Genomic DNA, 21,085 nt, shown 5'->3' on the forward strand with positions numbered 1-21,085 from the left:
AAATAAGGTTCCTATGTTAAAACACTGTTTTCTAATATAATACATTACGTTGAATATAATGCATCTATATCAATGTATATAATCAATAACAAAATGTAATTGGTGTTTATATAATTGTACATCTTGATACAATGAGAACGGCTAATGTCTGGCTCTTCCCACAAACCCTTTCATCAGTCAAAATGGCTGCGTCCTTGAGTTGTCAGAGTGTGATATCGGTGAGAAACACGTTTACATTCGTTCAATAATTTGTTCAATAACTGTTTGAGATTATTCTACTTTAAAGTGTTGTGATATATTCTAACGATGACCAGTTGTTTTGATACGTGGGCGGGGCTTTGACAAATAGCGTGTTTCTGGCTGGCTAGCCAATGATATAGCAGCTAACGTTAGCCAATGTTACTTGGCTGTTGTTCAGTGTCTTTGTTTTCACACCTTTGCCCAACAGAACGCGCTTGCCAGAGTCGGCACTTCGATATACAATAACTCTGCAACAAGAGCACTTCATGTCACTGCAGCATGCTGCAAAGTATGTATTCAACCTGACTGTTAAAGCCATTGACTATTGCCTCACTCACTGGCTGCAAAAAAAATTGCCTCCAACTTGGTATCTGGTACTTTCCGTTTTGTGTTGTCAGAATCGTGCAGCTCGTATTCGGGTGGGGAAAGGAGACCGACCACTAACCTATGAACAAGCACTCCACCCCCACCACATAGGACACCGCAAGGGCTGGCTCTCCCAGCACACTAGTGAGTCACTGTCTAGTTTTCCCCACTTATCTGACCTTGTACAAGATAACTCGGTGTATAGCGAGTAACAAAGTTACTGTCAATATGATGGGCTAGGTTATAGACTAACCATAGTGACCAGATAGAAATGCTGACAAACTTAATCATTGTGTCAAAGGAGACCTAACATTTCTCCCTCCATCCCGCTCTTTATCTCCTAGGTAACCTACAGGGAGAGGGAGGAGCATCAGATCGTACTGTGGAAGATGTGTTTGTAAGACGTTTCCTCTTCGGAACGTTCCATAACTGCCTGGCCAATGAGATTGTGATAAAGCGACGAGGCAACATGCTGGTGGTGTGTACCCTGATGCTGCAGAAACTCCCTCCACAGAAGTTCTACTTCCTGATTGGTTACACAGAGATACTGCTCTCCCACTTCTACAAGTGTCCTGTTAAGATGGAGGTACAGACCCTGGAGGATAAGGCTGTCTACAAGTACCTATGAGACAGGAATTGTTAACAGATTTGACTTTCAAGACTTGTCATACAGGACTATTTTGGGGAAACTCACCGCCGTACAGTTGTAAAAAATTAATTGTATTTCAAATGGTCTATTGAAATCTCTAGTGTGTGGAAACCAACTATTGAGTGTGTGCCTTGGAGTTGGCTCTTCACAGTAGGAATAGACAGACTACCAGATAGTGTTATCTTCAGGTTAACAGCAGTACACCTGTGTATTCAGTCAGGTGAAACATTAACTTAGTGACAATAAATCTAATGTATACAGGTGACACGCATCTCTATCCTACACGGCAGACAATCTGTTCCAACGTAGTACATTTCTCTTTTTAAGGAGAAGGAAGTGAGAAAGTTAGGAGAGCGTGTCACAAATAGGCATTGGGTCAGATTCAAACCTACGTAGTTAGTGGTAGGGATGTGTGCCATAGGTGGTAGTACTGACAGCCAGACCATACATTTTTCGGAGCATTCTGTAACACATTGCACCCGCCTGAACAGGCCCCATTGTTTTTCCATCTCTTTGAATTGGATGCCATTCCAGTCACTAACTATTCACTACTTGTAAATCATGTTGGAGTTAAATGTACTTGTGAAAAACTCAGTGGAATGCTTTTCGTTTATTGATTTCCCACGACGCTGTCACATTGAACAAGGCATTAAAAAGCTGCTTCAGTGCAAAAAGACAAGGCGCACGGAATACATCATCTTCGTCTATATCAAAGGTTAGAGTATGAAAAATTCCCTTAAATATCAGTGATATATTCCTGTCCGTAAGGCCACATTGATTTTTCAAAACGATTCCACACGAATATAACATTTGTCTGATCTACATCTAGGAAAATGTCCCTCTTGATTTATTTTGAAAAAAGGGTCTCATGGCAACTGTAATCGTTAATACTCTGATTGTATCACATTGTAGAACATTTTGTTTACACTGACAGTAAACTTTACATTCTCAGACACTTTGCCTGTGTCCCAATCTGTTCTTTCTTCTAAAGTGTGCACTTGTACACTCCTCCCCATACATTTAATACCATTGGATCAGTATAGACATGGACTAAAGGGAGTTAATGTCTTATAATACCAGTAATTTACTGTGAAATCCACGAAGTCAACAAGTGCACACTAAATGGAAGAAAGTACAGCTTATTGCAAGGCAGGTTTGGAGGCACACAAACAGCAAAGATAGGACACATACCACTTGTCCTCTGGGCTCACATTCTGAAGGAACAGGCTCATTCAGTTTTCCCTTCTTTCACCTTTCACTCTTTCCCTGGAAAAGTGCTCAGACTAAAATGTAAAACACAGCTCTCGTCTTCCTTATGCTCCATACATACAGCGAGTGGCAAACACAGGGAAATCATTCCATTGGGCGAGAAGTAGCCACTTCGCCACACACAGTGTGAACAAGACCATAAAGCAAGGGGAGAGGCAGGTTGGCTAAATGGGATTGATGGTAAAAAGCATTGAGGGGAAAACAAAAAAAACTGAAATCAGTGTCTAGGGACAACTTCATCCTACTCCGGTAAACCTTGGGCTAAATTGGGTCAAAACCCCTACATTGCTATTGCAACCTCTTCCTTTCGGTGGTTATGACACTGACTTCTTATTGGCTCTGGCTAGTGAGAAAAAGATTCTGATTGGATGCCAGACCCTGTACTCAGCTATAAAATAACATTATCATGATAAAGAGTGTGTTCCAGGTACATTTTCTGCATATATTTTCTTATTATTAGAACATATTGTGGTTCCTTAAATTCCAATTCACACATGCGTATAATACAATGAGTGAAATAGGACAAATATAAGCACCCACAAAATGATCATCATCTGCATGGAAAATGCAGGAGTCTATACAGTGCAACATGTCTGCCAACACAATAACTTCACAGTATGTGGATAGACTGAGGGTAGGTAGAGAGTTAGGGTTAGTCCATCCACATTGAGTGAAACATCAGCACAGTTCAGGTGGAACAGTGCTCACTATGCTAATTATACTCAGACAACTTTTGTCCAATCCCAAATCGACCTCTAGCCCTTGCTCCTAAGCACTTGTGTAGATCTAAAAAGGAGCATTACGCCACAAGCAATCTTGTGAATATTATGCCAAATATATCAAAGTGGACCTTATTTTCATATTCTAATGGGGATTTTCTAAACATTGACAGCCATATTGATATGAGCCGTGCTTTGGGAAAACCTCTGATGGTGTCTAACATTGTGGTCACAGATGTACCTCCCAACCGTCACCTACTGCTTTCGAGGCGTTTTCTATGCCATCTCAAACAAGCTCATCGCCATATTGTTAATACCTCTCAGATCTACATTTGGTTGCATATGGATAAGGGGCTATGGGGTCAATTTGGGATTGGACAATGGCACTAGGCTATGGTCCCGCCCTGCTTGCAGTGTGATTGGTTATATCTTGGTGACGCGGCAGCTGTCGCCCTCGCATGACTGCAGCTTGATCAGCCGTTGGTTCATGGCCTGGAGGAGGGTGGGGTCAACCTTCTTAACAATGTTTTCCAATTGGTGCGGGTCAGAGGTCAAGTTATATACCTCCACAAATGACTGAGGAGAGAGAGAAAACAGATTGAGAGGTCAATTATTCATTAAAATCCATAGAAACAATACATCATGTACTAAATAAGCTAGGTAGTACACCTCCAAAGTTCATTTAAAAACAGTACATAAAACAGAGCCATATACAGTCTTTACATATATGGCTCTGCATAAAACTACTAACAGACAAAACTGCTACTGTAAGTCATAAAAACATGACAAATGCACACACCTCACTGTCTGCAAACTCGCAGTACTGCAGGTTGTGTTCAACCAGGGTCCTAACACAGGCATAGGTGTTGTTGTAGGCATCCTCACATACACAGTCTGGGAAACATTGCTGGAAGCGAAGAAGAACAAGAGACATTTTGCATTCCTCCAAGACACAGAGCTGCACTTCAGTGGGACTATTGACTCTACTACAGGAATAATGTACAGTACTAAAAGAGTCAGGCAAATGCTGGTGGAGGGTAGGGGAACAGGGCAATTACATTAGTTAATTGTAAGTGGTAACAAGGGTATTGTAAAGGGGTAACTCACTGACAGACCAGGGCCCAGTTTAGGGCAGGCGGGGTCGGGGTCAAGGTGTCCCTCGCCTGTGTACTCTACCAGGAAGTAGGGGCGAGCTGTACCGTTACGCAGCTCAGGGGCCTACAAAGAGACAGAGTCAGATGGACAGACTATTACATAGAGAGAGGTGGATTGATAACCTGCAGACACACAGACAGACGAAGATGATAAATGGACAGAGAACAATACGTAACCTAACTGACCATTAGAGAGGAAGGACTGTCAATCCAAAACACTCCGAGACAAAAGATAGAGGTAGACAGACATTTAGCTCACCATCTGAGAGAGGAAGGACTGTCCATCCATATTAACAAAGGAGAGGTTGAGTCCTGAGATGTCCAGAAAAGTGGGAGCCAGGTCTATGTTCAACACCGGGGCCTGGAGGAAGACAAACACACATAGATAAGTATGGATGGAAAAGTGGAATGAGAGCATGGATGGATGTGTGGTTGATGGATAATAAGTGGATTGATAGACAGAAAAAAATGGCGCTAGGGACTCACCGGGAGTGTCTGATGGGGTTTGATGCCTGGCCCACGCACCATGAGAGGGATCCTGATATCAAAGTCGTACAATTGTCTCTTGTCAATGGGCAGAGAGAATTGACCTGGAGGACAGAACATAAAAGGCACAGAATACCTTAGAATGCCACTAGAATACATTACTATAGAACATTTCGGTTTAGAGTTGTGACATATCCTGATACAGAAAACTGGGGATTTCATTACGTTTCCTAAAAGAACCTTTTAATAATCTGACAAATGTGAAGTTGATACTAGGGGTCTGTTTGTTGTGAAGTCGAGCTGTGAAGTTGAACTGTTACATCAACCACAGGAATGGGGTCACTGCAGGTGTGAAACAAACAGATACCAAATATAAACAGGCAGACAGACACATACACCCACACTTACCAGTGTGGTAGCCATTGTCAGAAGTGTAGAAGATGTAGGTGTTGTTGAGCTCCTTCAGCTCTTCTAGTTTCTTGACCAGCGCCTCCACCATGTCGTCCACTGACAGCAGGGTCTGCCACCTGCAGTACGGGAGGGGAATTATAACCATTACAGAAAAATCAGAGACTTAGATGAGAACATTTTTGTATTTTGCTACAATTGTATCCAGGTGAGTATTACGAGAGGTTTATTGCGATGGAGTACAGTGATTTGATTAGCTGGGTGTATTATGAAAAGTGTATCAGGATGATTTGATTGGCTGTTGTACCTTTTCCTGTAGGCATTATCCAGGAAGTTCAGGGAGGTGCTGGGCATGGGGTTGCTAGGCTGGCGCAACAACCAGTGTTTATCCTTCCCGGGTTTGTCAAAGCTACCATCCCGGGGGGCTTTGACATTTGCAAAGTTTTTCTCATACTGAGGGGCGGCGGTCCAGGGGGAGTGAGGGGCGGGAGGGGACAACATGATGAAGAACGGACGCTGGGGACTCCTGTCATCCAGGAAATGGAGAGATCTGTTCAACTAGAGAGACGAAGGAGAGAGGGAGTGGAAAGAGATAACATTCAAGAGAGAGAGAGCAAAGATTAAAATCAGGTGCTTTAATCAAATCCTAACAATTACAATACAGCAAGATGAGCTTTTGTTATATGATAAACTAAACTAAAAACTGTAACTTATAGTAGTTAGAACCCAAACAAGACTGGGGGCATATATTTTTGGAACGTCAAGACAAAACTCCTCTCAGGCATCCAGAGACAATAGTCGGAGTGGTGGCGGACAAAGCAAAACCAGACCGGCCATGTAATGAACTGGAGGAGTTGGAACGAAGACAAGTGGTGAGTTGCACAACACATCTGTGAAACATTACAGGCTTAGTTCTGGTCCTGGTTCAGATGGCTCAGTGTATTGGAGCATGGTGCTGGCAAAAAAAACCAGTATGCTTCATAAATGTGAACACTAAATAGCTACTAAATGAACATTTCTGCTAAATATCCATTCAGTGCATTCAGAAAGTATTCAGACCCCTTGACTTTCCACTCCCTCTCTCCTTTATTATAAATGTGTTCAATTGTGTTTCCCCCTCATCTACACACAATACCCCATAATGACAAAGAAACTGGTTTAGAAATGTATGCAAATTCATAAAAAATTTAACTGAAATATCAAATCAAATTTTATTAGTCATATGCGGTAGACCTTACAGTGAAATGCTTACTTACGAGCCTCTAACAAACAATGCAGTTTAAAAAAAAATACAGATAAAAACAAGAGATAAAAGTAACAAGTAATTAAAGAGCAGCAGTAAAATAACAATAGCGAGACTATATACAGGGGGGTACCGATATAGAGTCAATGTGCGGGGGCGCCGGTTAGTTGAGGTAGTATGTACATGTAGGTAGAGTTAAAGTTGCTATGCATAGACGGCAGAGAGTAGCAGTGGTGTAAAGAGGGCGAGAGGGGCAATGCAAATAGTCTGGGTAGCCATTTGCCTAGATGTTCAGGAGTCTTATGGCTTGGGGGTAGAAGCTGTTTAGAAGCCTCTTGGACCTAGACTTGGCGCTCCGGTACCGTTTACTTAAGTATTCAGACCCTTTAAGCAGTACTTTGTTGAAGCACCTTTGGCAGCGATTACAGCATCGAGTCTTCTTGGGTATGATGCTACAAGCTTGGCACACTGTAATTGGAGAGTTTCTCCCATTCTGTTCTGCAGATCCTCTCAAGCGCTGTCAGGTTGGATGGGGAGCGTCGCTGCACAGCTATTTTCAGGTCTCTCCAGAGATGTTTGATCGGGTTGAAGTACGGGCTCTGGCTGGGCCACTCAAGGACACTGAGACTTGTCCCCGAAGCCACTCATGCGTTGTCTTGGCTGTGTGCTTAGGGTCATTGTCCTGTTGGAAGGTGACCTTTGACCCAGTCTGAGGTCCTGAGGAGGTTTTCATCAAGGATCTCTGTGCTTTGCTCCATTCATCTTTCCCTCGATCCTGACTAGTCTCCCAGTAGTCCCTGCCGCTGAAAAACATCCCCACAGCATGATTCTGCCACTTCACCGTAGGGAGGGTGCCAGGTTTCCTCCAGACGTGACACTTGGCATTCAGGCCAGATTTCAATCTTGGTTTCATCAGACCAGAGAATCTTCTTTCTCATGGCCTGAGTGTCCTTTAGGTGCCTTTCGTCAAACTTCAAGCGGGCTGTCATGTGACTTTTACTGAGGAATGGCCACTCTACCATAAAGGCCTGATTGGTGGAGTGCTGCAGAGATCAGTGTCCTTCTGGAAGGTACTCCCATCTCCACAGAGGAACTCTGGAGCTCGGTCAGAGTGACCATCAGGCTCTTGGTCACCTCCCTGACCAAGGCCCTTCTCCCACGATTGGCCAGCTCTAGGAAGAGCCTTGCCAGTTCCAAACATCTTCCATTTAAGAATTATGGAGACCACTGTGTTCTTGGGGACCTTCAATGCTGCAGAAATATTTTGGTACCCATACCCAGATCTGTGGCTCAACACAATCCTGTCTCGGAGCTCTACGGACAATTCCTTTGACCTCATGGCTTGGTTTTTGCTCTGACATGTACTGTCAACTGTGGGACCTTATATAGACAGGTGTGTTTCTTCCCAAATCATGTCCAATCAATTGAATTTACCACAGGTGGACTCCAATCAACTTGTAGAAACATCTCAAGAATGATTATTGGAAACAGGATGCACCCAAGCTCAATTTCAAGTCTTTTTTTATTTAAATAAATGTTTGAATAAGGCTGTAACGTAACAAAATGTGGGAAAAGTCAAGTGGTCTGAATACTTTCCAAATGCACTGTATAAAATATGCATCTAAAACAGCAGACGGGTTGGTTGTTTAGCAACAAAACCGACGTGTGCGCAACTATGGGGCATCACAGCAAAGTTTTAAAATATATGGCAAATAGAAATCAAAACTGGATGGTCTTCAGAGATAGATGGGAGTTGTCGAGGGTAGCTGAAGGATGGGACTAAAAACACAAAAGATACCTATTGTAAAATAGACTGTCCGTAAACTGCATATAGTATGTATAAGCTGGAAGTAGAAGTGTTGTTGACTATAAGTTTACTCCAATTAGGAGGGGTGGTAGGGTTAGGGGGAAATAATAAAAAGGGGGGAAAATGAGATTCCTACTTGGAAAGTATCAGAACCAACCAATAGGAAAGCTCTACACAAATTGTTTTATTTTTACTCTGAGGCTCAGAGTTGCCGTCATACAGCATATGGCTCTGGGTTTATGATCACAAAAGGTGTTACATTTTAGAAAACTAATTGTAGACGTCACACCATTTGTACATGCATGTTTTTTATACTTTTAAATACAGAATAAATGTGTTAATCATAAAGTTGGCCTAATATTCCTTTAAAAAATTAAACAGACTGTAGATTGTTTACATAGGTTGTTGACATGTAAACTATATTTCATCTCCAATGGTTATTGAAAACATAAAACACATTTGCATAATGAGCACTTTTGTCTCAAACACATTGTTAGTTGTTGGTTAGCTAGCCAGCTAGAATTTTTTGCCATATTAGCATTGACATGAAATCAGTCAAAATACCTCCAAACAAGACATGGTATTAAGAACAAGATTAAACTATGATTCCCCACATCGCAGTTTCTTGTCATTGTTGGTAGCCATCTGGCCACCCAGAATCACAACTCACGGCCCCATTTAAGCATGTGCATCAATTGTGACATTATCAGCTACCGAACTCTTACAGACCAGTACAAGATCTGTTGATTGACATTTGTAAGTAACAGGCATCTCTTACATACATAAACACAGTTAAAGGGAAGCTTTAAAGTAAAGTGCCTGTGGAGCTGATTCACCATGGGTTAAGAGACCGTTTCACCCTTTCAAAGTGCAAGCCAAGCAGAAAGTTTACCAAGTCACATGACCAGGGGTGGGATATACATGCAGACACACATAGGTAAGAAGACTACTGCCGGAGAATAATCACTCATTAACCACACACAATATGCAAAATAAAGAAACTGCTCTTTTTGCATATTTTGGTACGGGTGAGGTAACTGCTCCAGAAAGCTACCTTTTCATTGGCAAGATTAGTAAACTTAGGCATGACATGCCAACAACAAAATTCTGACCTACATGCATAACTGACCAAATTATGAAAGACAAGCATTGTAATTTTGAATTCCATAAAGCGAGTATGGAAGAGGTGAAAAACAACAATGGAAAGCCATCTGGGTCTGACAACTTTGATGGAAAATTACTGAGGATGATAACGGACTATATTACCACTCCTATTTACAATCTCTTTCATCTAAGCCTACAGACCTGGAAGGAAGCAAGTCATTCCACTACCCAAGAATAGCAAAGCACCCTTTACTGGCTCAAACAGCTGACCAATCAGCCCGTTACCAACCCTTACTAACTTTTGGGGGAAAAATGGTGTTTGACTAGATTCAATGCCATTTCACAGTAAACAAATGAACAAGATTTTCAGCACGCTTATAGGGAAGAGCACACAACATGTATGGCACTTACACAAATGACTGATGATTGGCTGAAGGAAATTGATAAAATTGTGGGAGCTGTTTAGTTAGACTTCAGTGCAGCTTTTGACATTATTGATCATAATCTGCTGCTGGAAAAATGTTTGTGTTATGGCTTTACAACTGCTGCTATATCGTGTTACCCATCTAACAGAACACAGAGGGTGTTCTTTAATGGAAGCCTCTCCAACATAATGTAGGTAGAGTCAGGCATTCCCCAGGGCACATCCTTTATATCCACGCAAACTTGGTGCAAATCAATGCCCACGAGAAACCTAGCAACATTCAAAGCCACACTGATTGAGTTTGGTTGTTCCCTTGTGAGAAGTAAAGGCACGCGCGAGAAGGAAGAATGCAAGAGACAGAATCCCCACCAAAACATTGCCATCAATACCTTGCACCCCCCCCCAAAAAAAGCATTGTATTTGGGACAAATCATTCACTAAACCTCAACTAAGTCTTGTAATGAATAATGTGGAAATTCAGCAAGTTGAAGGAGACTAAACGGCTTGGTGCAACCCTGGATTGTAAACTGTCATGGTCAAAACATATTGATGCAACGGTAGCTAAAATGGGGAGAAGTCTGTCCATAATAAAGTGCTTCTCTGCTTTCTTGACATCACTATCAACCAAAGTCCTACAGGCCCTAGTTGTTGCACCTGGACTACTGCCCAGTCATATGATCAAGTGCCACTAAGAGGGACATAGTCAAATTACAGTTGGCCAGAACAGAGCAGCAAAGAACTCTATTTCACATCAAGTATCTCATGAATTAAAAAATAATAATAATAAAAAATGCAAGCAATAAAATCATATAAAAAAATAAAAAAATAAAAAATACACCTTATGGAACAGTGCAGACTGAAGACACACACTCGTACATTGTAATATTGCTGTATTATGGATTTGTTGTGGTATTGTACTGTGTAATAACGTGTTGTGTGATGTACTGTTTTATTTTGTATGTAATTGCCTAATGGGGATCCGTAATAAAATACACATAAGAAAAGAAGGTACGGTTGGGCACGATACAGGTAAGGTACAGGTAAGGTAACGTAAGATACAGGTAAGGTACAGGTAAGGTAACGTAAGATACAGGTAAGGTACAGGTACGGAAAGATACAGGTAAGGTACAGGTAAGGTAACGTAAGATACAGGTAAGTAACAGGTATGGAAAGATACAGTTAAGGTACAGGTAAGGTAACGTAAGATACAGGTACGGAAAGATACAGGTAAGGTAACGTAAGATACAGGTAAGGTACAGGTACGGAAATATACAGGTAAGGTACAGGTAAGGTACAGGTAAGGTACAGGTAAGATACAGGTAAGACACAGGTAAGACACAGGTAAGGTAACGTAAGATACAGGTAAGGTACAGGTAAGGTAACGTAAGATACAGGTAAGGTAACGTAAGATACAGGTAAGGTACAGGTAAGGTAACGTAAGATACAGGTAAGGTACAGGTAAGGTAACGTAAGATACAGGTAAGGTACAGGTACGGTAACGTAAGATACAGGTAAGGTACAGGTACGGAAAGATACAGGTAAGGTACAGGTACGGAAAGATACAGGTAAGGTACAGGTACGGAAAGATACAGGTAAGGTACAGGTACGGAAAGATACAGGTAAGGTACGGAAAGGTACAGGTAAGGTAACGTAAGATACAGGTAAGGAACGGAAAGGTACAGGTAAGGTAACGTAAGGTACAGGTACGGAAAGGTACAGGTAAGGTAACGTAAGATACAGGTACAGTACGGAAAGGTACAGGTGGGTTACAGGTAAGGTAACGTAAGATACAGGTAAGGTACAGGTACGGAAAGGTACATGTAAGGTAACGTAACGCTCCACTTTGCCAGCTCTGGGATTCAAACCAGCTACCTTTCGGTCAGTGGCCCAATGCTCGTAACCGCAAGGCTTCCTGCCGAGTTCGGGTAGGCAAACCGAACGAGTGTGCTTGCATACCAGTGGAGGCTGCTGAGGGGAGGACGGCTCATAATAATGGCTAGAACAGAGCGCATTAAAACACATGGAAACCATGTGTTTGATATATTTGTTACCATTCCACTAATTCTGCTTCCGCCATTACCACAATCCCATCCTCCCCAATTAAGGTGCCACCAACCTCCCGTGTCACATACACCCTTACATAGTTCAGAATACACAAGATCAAGCATGCACAAAATAAATGTTTTTGTTTTTTTATTTTGAAAGCCATTAGTGTGAATTATTGATGCCCAGAGCTGGAAACACATCAGATGGCTTCCACAACAAGTGAAAAATATCAGAGAAAATGGGATTGATAGACTGCAGAGTGAAGGAAAAGCAGTCAACAAGTGCTCAGCATATGTGGGAGCTCCTTCAAGACCGTTGAAAAGCATTCCAGGTGAAGTTGGTTGAGAGAATGCCAAGAGTGTGCAACGCTATCAAGGCAAAGGGTAGCTACTTTGCAGAATCTCAAATATAAAATATATTTTGATTTGTCAAACACTTTTTTCGTTACTACATGATTCCATGCGTTATTTCATAGTTTGGATGTCTTCACTATTATTCTACAATGTAGAAAATAGTAAAAATAGAGGAAAATCCTTGACACAAACTTGGTTACACATGTGTCCTTCACAACAACAAAAAAAAAAAGGTGCAAAAATATAAATATCCTAAACTATGTATAAATGACATTCGTCTTCGTTTTACATCCCAGGTGTAGATGACTAGATTTCACATTCCCCGTAGCTTGTGCATGTCGTGATAGAGGGACTGCTTCAAAAACTCTGCCAGGAAACAAAACAAACTGGCATTTATAACAGAAGATCTGGCATTTCACACTTTTCCCCCCCGTGTTTTGTGCAATACTTGCAGTTCTTCGTTTTGTCTTTGGCATGCATGTTGGATAGTTGCACTCACCTTGAGTGGGGGGTCTTGTGATGGTTGTGAGGTTGCTTTGGGCCCCCAATTTAGCCATTTCCAACACCAGCTGCTCTTGGAAAGCCAACTGGGAGAGGGGTTTGACCTTTTGCTTGTGGAGAATGAAAGCATTTACTATAGCAATGTCCACAAAGTTTTAAGAAAAAGTCTTATACCACTTCCTGGTCTTGTGGAGGACCTGGTAGTAGCCTATCAGAGCATCAGATAGGTCGACACCCCCCATGCTAGCATTGTAGTCCTTCACAGAAACAGGAATGGGTACACTCTTCCTTTTTCCCCCCTCGAGACATGGTCGTTATTGAATGCCTTATGCTGTGGGGTGAGCATGGTTAAGTCCCTAGTGTCCTTCCATTTCACAAAAAGCAGCTTGTTAGTCCTGATCCAACGTATGGTCCCCCTCTCCGCTGTCTTTGTCATGTTGTTTACCTTGGTCTTGGGGAAACCGATTCTGTTAGGATGAATGGTGCCACAAGCCCCTATTATCTTTTTCAAGAGGTCTATTAAAAGTGCATGTAGAACCACCAGACATGGTGATTGACATAGCAGTGGGGGGGGGGGGGGGGGGGGGGGGGTGAAGACCTTGACCGGCAGGGGCACTTGCTGGGGAGGGGTGGCTCCCAAACGTCATCATCCAAATCCTCTGCATCCTCCACTCTATGGTGAATAAAATAAAGGGATATATTGTTGTAAGACACAGAATTACAGTTGACAATTTACAGAACGACATTACTGTAAAGTAAAAACCCCAAGCCTAAACTGTCTGTACAGTGACTCACATAGAAGGTGTAAAGCACACATGGCAAACATTAACACTTTGGAGACAAAGGCAGAGGTGAGAACACAAATAAACAATGGCCATGAGAGTTTAATGGCCTCTCTAAAGTTACAAGTATGAAACAGGAAACAGTGAACTAATATGAAACATAGACAATAACTACTTTGGAATTATATAACACTGGAATGATTTGTTACATAGTCCTATGTACCCTAATCCAAAGCACAAGAAGCAGACAACTTATAAAAAACGAAATACATATAGTAAGTTAGCTATATAAAGTTGTGAAAATGATTTACTTACAGATCTAACAGTGGATCCAATCCTTCTAGAAAGCAATCTTCGTCGGCCGAGTCGAAATCCTTGTTGTCCAAATTGTTCCCCTGATCCGAGTCCGACCAGTATTTTATTCAAAGCTTCTATGTCAGAATACTTATTAATATCTGCCTTGTTTTTAGCTTCCTGTTCAATATTCTTAGTTTTTACCTTTTTTCCCCCCTTGAGAAGCCATCTTTCATGCTAAAGCGATGAAATCTGTTTACAATGTAATGTAGCGTGCTCGGTGCGTCTCTGAGCCAGGTAGCAATAGTTCGCATTAAGCATAAATGGTTCTAGGCCTTGATTTGTCCCACCCAGGTCAACTGCATATCCCTGGAAAGCTTATCTAATTGGCTACACGACTGTCAAGGTGCCATAGTAGCCAATTCCCTGAATAATAGATGTGTACAGCGCGTAAGCAGGCAACGTCATATTTTTGAGGCGCAAAGAGTCACTTGGTGGACAGTCGATGTCGCCATTAAGTCATACATAATTAGATAACATGGCAATAGGCTAGATTTTTTCCTATCAACCTAAGGATTCATTTGATACCCCCCCATGTAGCTTTAGCTCAAACACAGACCAAATCAAAGCTTACCTTGTAAGATATTTGCTGTTTGGTGAAAACGTTGTGTAAAATAAACATTTTGACTCTCGGGGCTGGTGATCAATAACGGTAGGTCACAGGCAGACAAATATGATATCCTCATGATCTGTGGAGTCCCGGCTTTCTGTGTGAATCAACGTATTCTGTGTTTATTTAATTTATGCTTCACAACACTAACCGGAATGTAGGTAGCAGCCATCTTGAAATGAGGTCATCGGCTCGGCCTGCCCTTATACATTTGTATACCCACATATGGTAGTAAGTCACACCAAAGATTTTTAGGCACAGATCAATAGTCAAGATACTCAGCTTTCCGCAGATACCCTGCTTTTACAGATAGGGGTTACCGTTCTCATACCAGACTGAATTTAATATTTTAAAAATAATCGAATAGGGTCCCCAAATATGCGCAAACTGTTTCGGGTGGGGAGCATGCGGATGGTTTAGGGGTTAAGGTTAGGAAAAATTGATTTTTAATGGAAATCAATTTGTGGTCCCCACAAAGATAGTAAAACATATGGTGTATGTGTACTGTACGTGTTTGTAGAAGGACAGGTTTTTGCTATCATCTGTGTAATGTGTAAAGTGTCCAGATAAGCACAGCTCCTCTCTGAGAATCTACATTCCTCTCAGGGAAGTGATCTCTGTATCTGTCATCAAAAAGGGTCTGCAGCTGCTGCTGATCAAACACACTGAAGATTGACCCTGGATAGAACCCCAGCATCAACAAGACATCAGCTACCACTGTCTCACAGGGGAACTACCGCATCATGTCTCACAGGGGAACTACCGCATCATGTCTCACAGGGGAACTACCGCATCATGTCTCACAGGGGAACTACCGCATCATGTCTCACAGGGGAACTACCGCATCATGTCTCACAGGGGAACTACCGCATCATGTCTCACAGGGGAACTACCGCATCATGTCTCACAGGGGAACTACCGCATCATGTCTCACAGGGGAACTACCGCATCATGTCTCACAGGGGAACTACCGCATCATGTCTCACAGGGGTTATACACACCCACCCACCCACACAGTTGTATGGGTTGAGGACTTACTATGAGGTCTGTGAGGTAGTCTTTTTCATAATTGTCTCCGTGCTGCTCCTCTTTACCGTTGACTGACAGAGTGTAGTTGTAGTACTGAGAGTTCCCCATCTGCAACGACACACAAAAGCATCAACACAGCTGTGACATCATCATCATGCACCAATATATCATGTGTCTGTACAGGACTTACCAGTGCATGCCATTGATCCCAGCCTGGGGGAACATAGCCAACATTCCCTGTTTCCTTCTTCCCGTACTGAGAGAGAGCGAGAGAGAGAGCGAGAGAGAGAGCGAGAGAGAGAGAGCGAGAGAGAGAGAGAGCGAGAGAGAGAGCGAGAGAGAGAGCGAGCGAGAGAGCGAGAGAGAGAGAGAAACACGTGACATAGTGCCACAGACAGACACATGTGAAGCAGGGTTGGGGTCAATTCCATTTCAATTCCAGTAAATACAGAAAGTAATACAAATTCCAAGTTCTAATGTTCCTAACAGAATGGAAAGGACCCTAACTCTGAAACGTAGTACAAAATGACTAAATACACAATAGACAGATGTGGGAACAACTGACAATATAACTAGATGACATTACAGATGGATCTGGGGAAGGAAATGCATGAAGCCAAAAAGAGACTGATTTCACCACAAGAATTTGCACATATTTACTACTTTTTCTATAATAAAGAGCTGTTAATACAGTTTGAAAGTTGAGGTGATTCATAGATCTGATGATCTTGGCAGAAGTTAGCCTAACTCAGGTTGAACCTGGTGAACAACCGGGTTAAAATGACATGACATGACACGTCAGCATGTCCAGCAGAAAAGAGGAAGAAGCAGTGGTAGATTCATGCACAGATTATATGACCACATCAATTAACAGCTAGGGAAGCATCACATGATGACATGCATGTAGTGTGTGTGTGAGATGGGGGGAAAAAATCAATACAGATACATATCGCAATATTAAATCGATACTTTGACTCCAATTTTTTTTTATAGAGATATAGATATAGATATAGTAGTACCAGTAGTACCAGTCAAAAGTTTGGACACACCTACTCATTCATATTTAAAAGTCAAGACAAAAAAGTGTTAAACAAATCTAAATATATATTTGAGATTCTTCAAAGTAGCCACCAGAGCAATGGACATTAGACAGGTGGAAATCTGTCCTTTGGTCTGATGAGTCCAAATTTTAGAATTTTTGTTCCAACCACCGTGTCTTTGTGAGACGTAGAGTAGGAAAACGGATGATCTCCGCATGTGTTGTTCCCACCATGAAGCATGGAGGAGGAGGTGGGATGGTGTTAAGCTGGTGACACTGTCCGTGATGTATTTAGAACTCAAGGCACACTTAACCAGCATGGCTAACACAGCATTCTTCAGCAATACGCCATCCCATCTGGTTTACGCTTAGTTGGGACTATCATTTGTTTTTCAACAGGACAATAATCCAAAACACACCTCCAGGCTGTCTAAGAGCTATTTGACCAAGGAGAGTGACGGTGCTGCATCAGATGACCTGGCCTCCACAATAACCTGACCTCAACCCAATTCAGATGGTTTGGGATGAGTTGGACCGCAGAGTGAAGGAAAAGCAACCAACAAGTGCTCAGCATGTGGGAACTCCTTCAAGACTTTTGGAAAAGCATTCCTCATGAAGCTGGTTGAGAGAATGCCAAGAGTGTGCAAAGCTGTCATCAAGGCAAAGGGTGGCTACTTTGAAAAATCTCTAATATATTTTGATTTGTTTAAACTTTTTTAGTTACTACATGATTCCATATGTGTTATTTCATAGTTTTGGTGTCTTCAATATTGTAGAAAATAGTAAAAATAAAGAAAAACCCTTGAATGAGTAGGTGTGTCCAACCTTTTGACTGGTAATGTACACTGCTCAAAAAAATAAAGGGAACACTTAAACAACACAATGTAACTCCAAGTCAATCACACTTCTGTGAAATCAAACTGTCCACTTAGGAAGCAACACTGATTGACAATACATTTCACATGCTGTTGTGAAAATGGAATAGACAACAGGTGGAAATTATAGGCAATTAGCAAGACACCCCCAATAAAGGAGTGGTTCTGCAGGTGGTGACCACAGACCACTTCTCAGTTCCTATGCTTCCTGGCTGATGTTTTGGTCACTTGAATGCTGGCGGTGCTTTCACTCTAGTGGTAGCATGAGACGGAGTCTACAACCCACACAAGTGGCTCAGGTAGTGCAGCTCATCCAGGAAGGCACATCAATGCGAGCTGTGGCAAGAAGGTTTGCTGTGTCTGTCAGCGTAGTGTCCAGAGCATGGAGGCGCTACCAGGAGACAGGCCAGTACATCAGGAGACGTGGAGGAGGCCGTAGGAGGGCAACAACCCAGCAGCAGGACCGCTACCTCCGCCTTTGTGCAAGGAGGAGCACTGCCAGAGCCCTGCAAAATGACCTCCAGCAGGCCACAAATGTGCATGTGTCTGCTCAAACGGTCAGAAACAGACTCCATGAGGGTGGTATGAGGGCCCGACGTCCACAGGTGGGGGTTGTGCTTACAGCCCAACACCGTGCAGGACGTTTGGCATTTGCCAGAGAACACCAAGATTGGCAAATTCACCACTGGCGCCCTGTGCTCTTCACAGATGAAAGCAGGTTCACACTGAGCACATGTGACAGACGTGACAGAGTCTGGAGACGCCGTGGAGAACGTTCTGCTGCCTGCAACATCCTCCAGCATGACCGGTTTGGCGGTGGGTCAGTCATGGTGTGGGGTGGCATTTCTTTGGGGGGCCGCACAGCCCTCCATGTGCTCGCCAGAGGTAGCCTGACTGCCATTAGGTACCGAGATGAGATCCTCAGACCCCTTGTGAGACCATATGCTGGTGCGGTTGGCCCTGGGTTCCTTCTAATGCAAGACAATGCTAGACCTCATGTGGCTGGAGTGTGTCAGCAGTTCCTGCAAGAGGAAGGCATTGATGCTATGGACTGGCCCGCCCGTTCCCCAGACCTGAATCCAATTGAGCACATCTGGGACATCATGTCTCGCTCCATCCACCAACGCCACATTGCACCACAGACTGTCCAGGAGTTGGCGGATGCTTTAGTCCAGGTCTGGGAGGAGATCCCTCAGGAGACCATCCGCCACCTCATCAGGAGCATGCCCAGGCGTTGTAGGGAGGTCATACAGGCACGTGGAGGCCACACACACTACTGAGCCTCATTTTGACTTGTTTTAAGGACATTACATCAAAGTTGGATCAGCCTGTAGTGTGGTTTTCCACTTTAATTTTGAGTGTGACTCCAAATCCAGACCTCCATGGGTTGATAAATTTGATTTCCATTGATAATTTTTGTGTGATTTTGTTGTCAGCACATTCAACTATGTAAAGAAAAAAGTATTTAATAAGAATATTTCATTCATTCAGATCTAGGATGTGTTATTTTAGTGTTCCCTTTATTTTTTTGAACAGTGTATATTTACTTATTTTTGCTAGGAAGCATTAGCTAGCGCTAGTCGGCTGTACCTGCGCCAAAACTTTTTCATCCTATAGCTTGTTCTCCATCTTCTTTTTAAATAGTGAGCCAATAGGGTTTCAGCACTTTTATTTCCATGACTGATCAAAACAAATTTTCTCATGCTTTCTCTCGTCACTCTGCAGCAGACATAAGAGTAATGTTTGGCACATCAAATTGCAATCAATCACAGTATCCAATCGCAATACATACAGAAACACGAGAAAGATGCCGATACGATATGTATTGCCAAAGTATCATGATAATATCTTATTGTGAGGTCCCTGGCAATTCCCAGCCCTAGTGTGTGTGTTACCTGGTTGAGGTACTTCCCAGTGTAGAAGGTCTGGTAATGCTGTTTGCTGAGGTAGACAGGGAAGGCCGTGGTCTCTGGTCCTTTCTGCCACAGAGGGCTGGAGCAGTTCCCATCCAGGGAGTTGTTCCTCACTGCGTGGTTATGGGGGTACTGCCCCGTTAGGATACTACTCCTACTGGGGCAACACAGCGGGGTCGCCGTAAACTGGACAGAGAGAGAGAGAAATAAAAAGAGGGGAGAGGAGAGATTAGGGACATCTCAAAACCTTAGTGAAACTCCAGCTATTGGAATCTCAGTGTAATGGCTTAGGTGTTGGACTGACTGACAGGTGCAGGTTCGAGGACCATGATGTTGATGTGAAGCTGTTCGGTACTCACAGCATTTGAAAAGGTGGCTCCAGCATCTCCAATCAAGGCTTTGGTTTTCTTCATAGGTGTCTGTTGAACCGAGAAGCACAAAATGGAGAAGTGCTTTATTTTATCTCAACATGAAACCTTAAAAACACGCACTTTTGTTTAATCCGAAACAACACTAGGAAGAAGAAAAAATATTAGACATCCTGTTTTGGTCCAAGTTGATATAAAATGTTTCAGGTTGAAACATTCGGTAGCCTATTTCTCATACTTTTAATAGACTACCGGACACAAGAAGCATGTAGCATGATGACCATACGATAGAAAATATATGAATAGTTCTATAGCCTATATATTGACCATGGTTTTGATTTTGTTGAATGTCAATGCTACAATGTGGGCTTCTGTATGTCGCACAATGTTATTGCCCTCTGCCTCAACATATAGGCCTTTAGCCACGTAATGTACGTATGGAAAGTAGGATATGAAAATGGCAGTAAGTGGGTCACGCTTGTTCCCTTCAATTCAAAACATCGTCAGCCCACCTTAACAACAACTATCGGCCTGGCTATAGCAGAGGACCACCACAATTATATTAGCCTACACATTATACAGTTTTAATATACATTATTAATACGTTTGATTTACGCACAAAACGTACTCGATTTAGTTCTTAACAAACCCAGCCAAACTAGAACTACTCACCATTCCCCCGAGGTACACATCCTGATCATCCGCTAAAATCAGGACGATATTGCTCGGTTTTTCGCATTCCGAACACCTGAGCGTGCAGGTAAACAGCGCGAGAAACAATGCTGCGCGCACTCCTCCATTCGGTGTTAGTCGTCGCTTCTTTTGTCTGGTTTTTGCCTCCGAACTTGCCATGGGTTAGCTGGCTACCGCTCCACTGTTATAGCGCGGTGTTTTCGTTTTCTGCTCTAGGCGAAGTAATGTACATATGAAAACACCTATGGACCGGGGGAGGGCACGGACAGAATGCAAGTCACACTGCTGCTGGTCACAAGGGAAGAGACGTCTGAGAAAGTTTGAGGAAGTAACCAGCTAATGATCATATGATCACCTTTTTTCCCACTCGATTGAAGAGGGAGGACTTTAAACCGGTTGTGGTGTGGTATTTTAGATAAATACCAATAAATGTGGCAGCTTGCTTGAAATACCACAAAAGAAAGTGTTCTTAGAACGAGTCACAAATTGCAAACATCAATGTAATGGGGTCTAGCGCGGAGTATTTAATATATTATGTTGATGATTCGTCTTGAAACAGCTGAAACTTGTTACAACAGTTTGGTCTACATTTCTGTATACTACGTTAGCTCTATTTCAAATTAAAATAAAAGTGTATTGGTTTCTAGCTAGAC

At 42.6% G+C, this 21,085-nt stretch overlaps 2 protein-coding genes across 2 annotated transcripts; one reads left to right on the forward strand and one right to left on the reverse strand.

Annotated features, from left to right (window-relative positions):
* The first annotated feature begins 119 nt into the window (after positions 1-119).
* mrps24 (mitochondrial ribosomal protein S24) lies at positions 120-2,208 on the forward strand. The gene is made up of 4 exons (XM_038970283.1): positions 120-218; positions 449-529; positions 639-750; positions 951-2,208. The coding sequence occupies exons 1-4, from the start codon at positions 132-134 to the stop codon at positions 1,232-1,234; spliced, it is 564 nt and encodes a 187-aa protein (XP_038826211.1). The 5' UTR covers positions 120-131; the 3' UTR covers positions 1,235-2,208.
* On the reverse strand, positions 1,847-20,864 carry gnsb (glucosamine (N-acetyl)-6-sulfatase (Sanfilippo disease IIID), b). Its single transcript, XM_038970281.1, has 12 exons — positions 20,412-20,864; positions 19,731-19,790; positions 19,354-19,557; positions 15,735-15,800; positions 15,554-15,652; positions 5,599-5,849; positions 5,292-5,410; positions 4,884-4,987; positions 4,657-4,758; positions 4,351-4,461; positions 4,043-4,150; positions 1,847-3,819 (listed from the first exon to the last, which is right to left on the reverse strand). Exons 1-12 carry the CDS (start codon positions 20,589-20,591, stop codon positions 3,667-3,669), a joined length of 1,557 nt encoding a protein of 518 aa, XP_038826209.1. The 5' UTR covers positions 20,592-20,864; the 3' UTR covers positions 1,847-3,666.
* Positions 20,865-21,085: the final 221 nt, after the last annotated feature.

Source organism: Salvelinus namaycush, chromosome 31 (assembly GCF_016432855.1).
Source record: "Salvelinus namaycush isolate Seneca chromosome 31, SaNama_1.0, whole genome shotgun sequence".
In the NCBI taxonomy this organism is placed as follows: Eukaryota; Metazoa; Chordata; class Actinopteri; order Salmoniformes; family Salmonidae; genus Salvelinus; species Salvelinus namaycush.

What these genes read in the sequence shown, in the direction of transcription:
- mrps24 (XM_038970283.1), top strand. Translation starts at nt 132, where the DNA reads ATGAGAACGGCTAATGTCTGGCTCTTCCCACAAACCCTTTCATCAGTC. An exon ending in TCACTGCAGCATGCTGCAAA is followed by an intron (nt 530 to 638) that starts GTATGTATTCAA and finishes TTGTGTTGTCAG; the next exon opens with AATCGTGCAGCTCGTATTCG. An exon ending in CTGGCTCTCCCAGCACACTA is followed by an intron (nt 751 to 950) that starts GTGAGTCACTGT and finishes TTTATCTCCTAG; the next exon opens with GTAACCTACAGGGAGAGGGA.
- gnsb (XM_038970281.1), bottom strand. Translation starts at nt 20,591, where the DNA reads ATGGCAAGTTCGGAGGCAAAAACCAGACAAAAGAAGCGACGACTAACA. An exon ending in CTGGGAAGTACCTCAACCAG is followed by an intron (nt 15,801 to 19,353) that starts GTAACACACACA and finishes GCTCTCTCTCAG; the next exon opens with TACGGGAAGAAGGAAACAGG. An exon ending in AGTCCTTCCTCTCTCAGATG is followed by an intron (nt 4,462 to 4,656) that starts GTGAGCTAAATG and finishes GTCTCTTTGTAG; the next exon opens with GCCCCTGAGCTGCGTAACGG.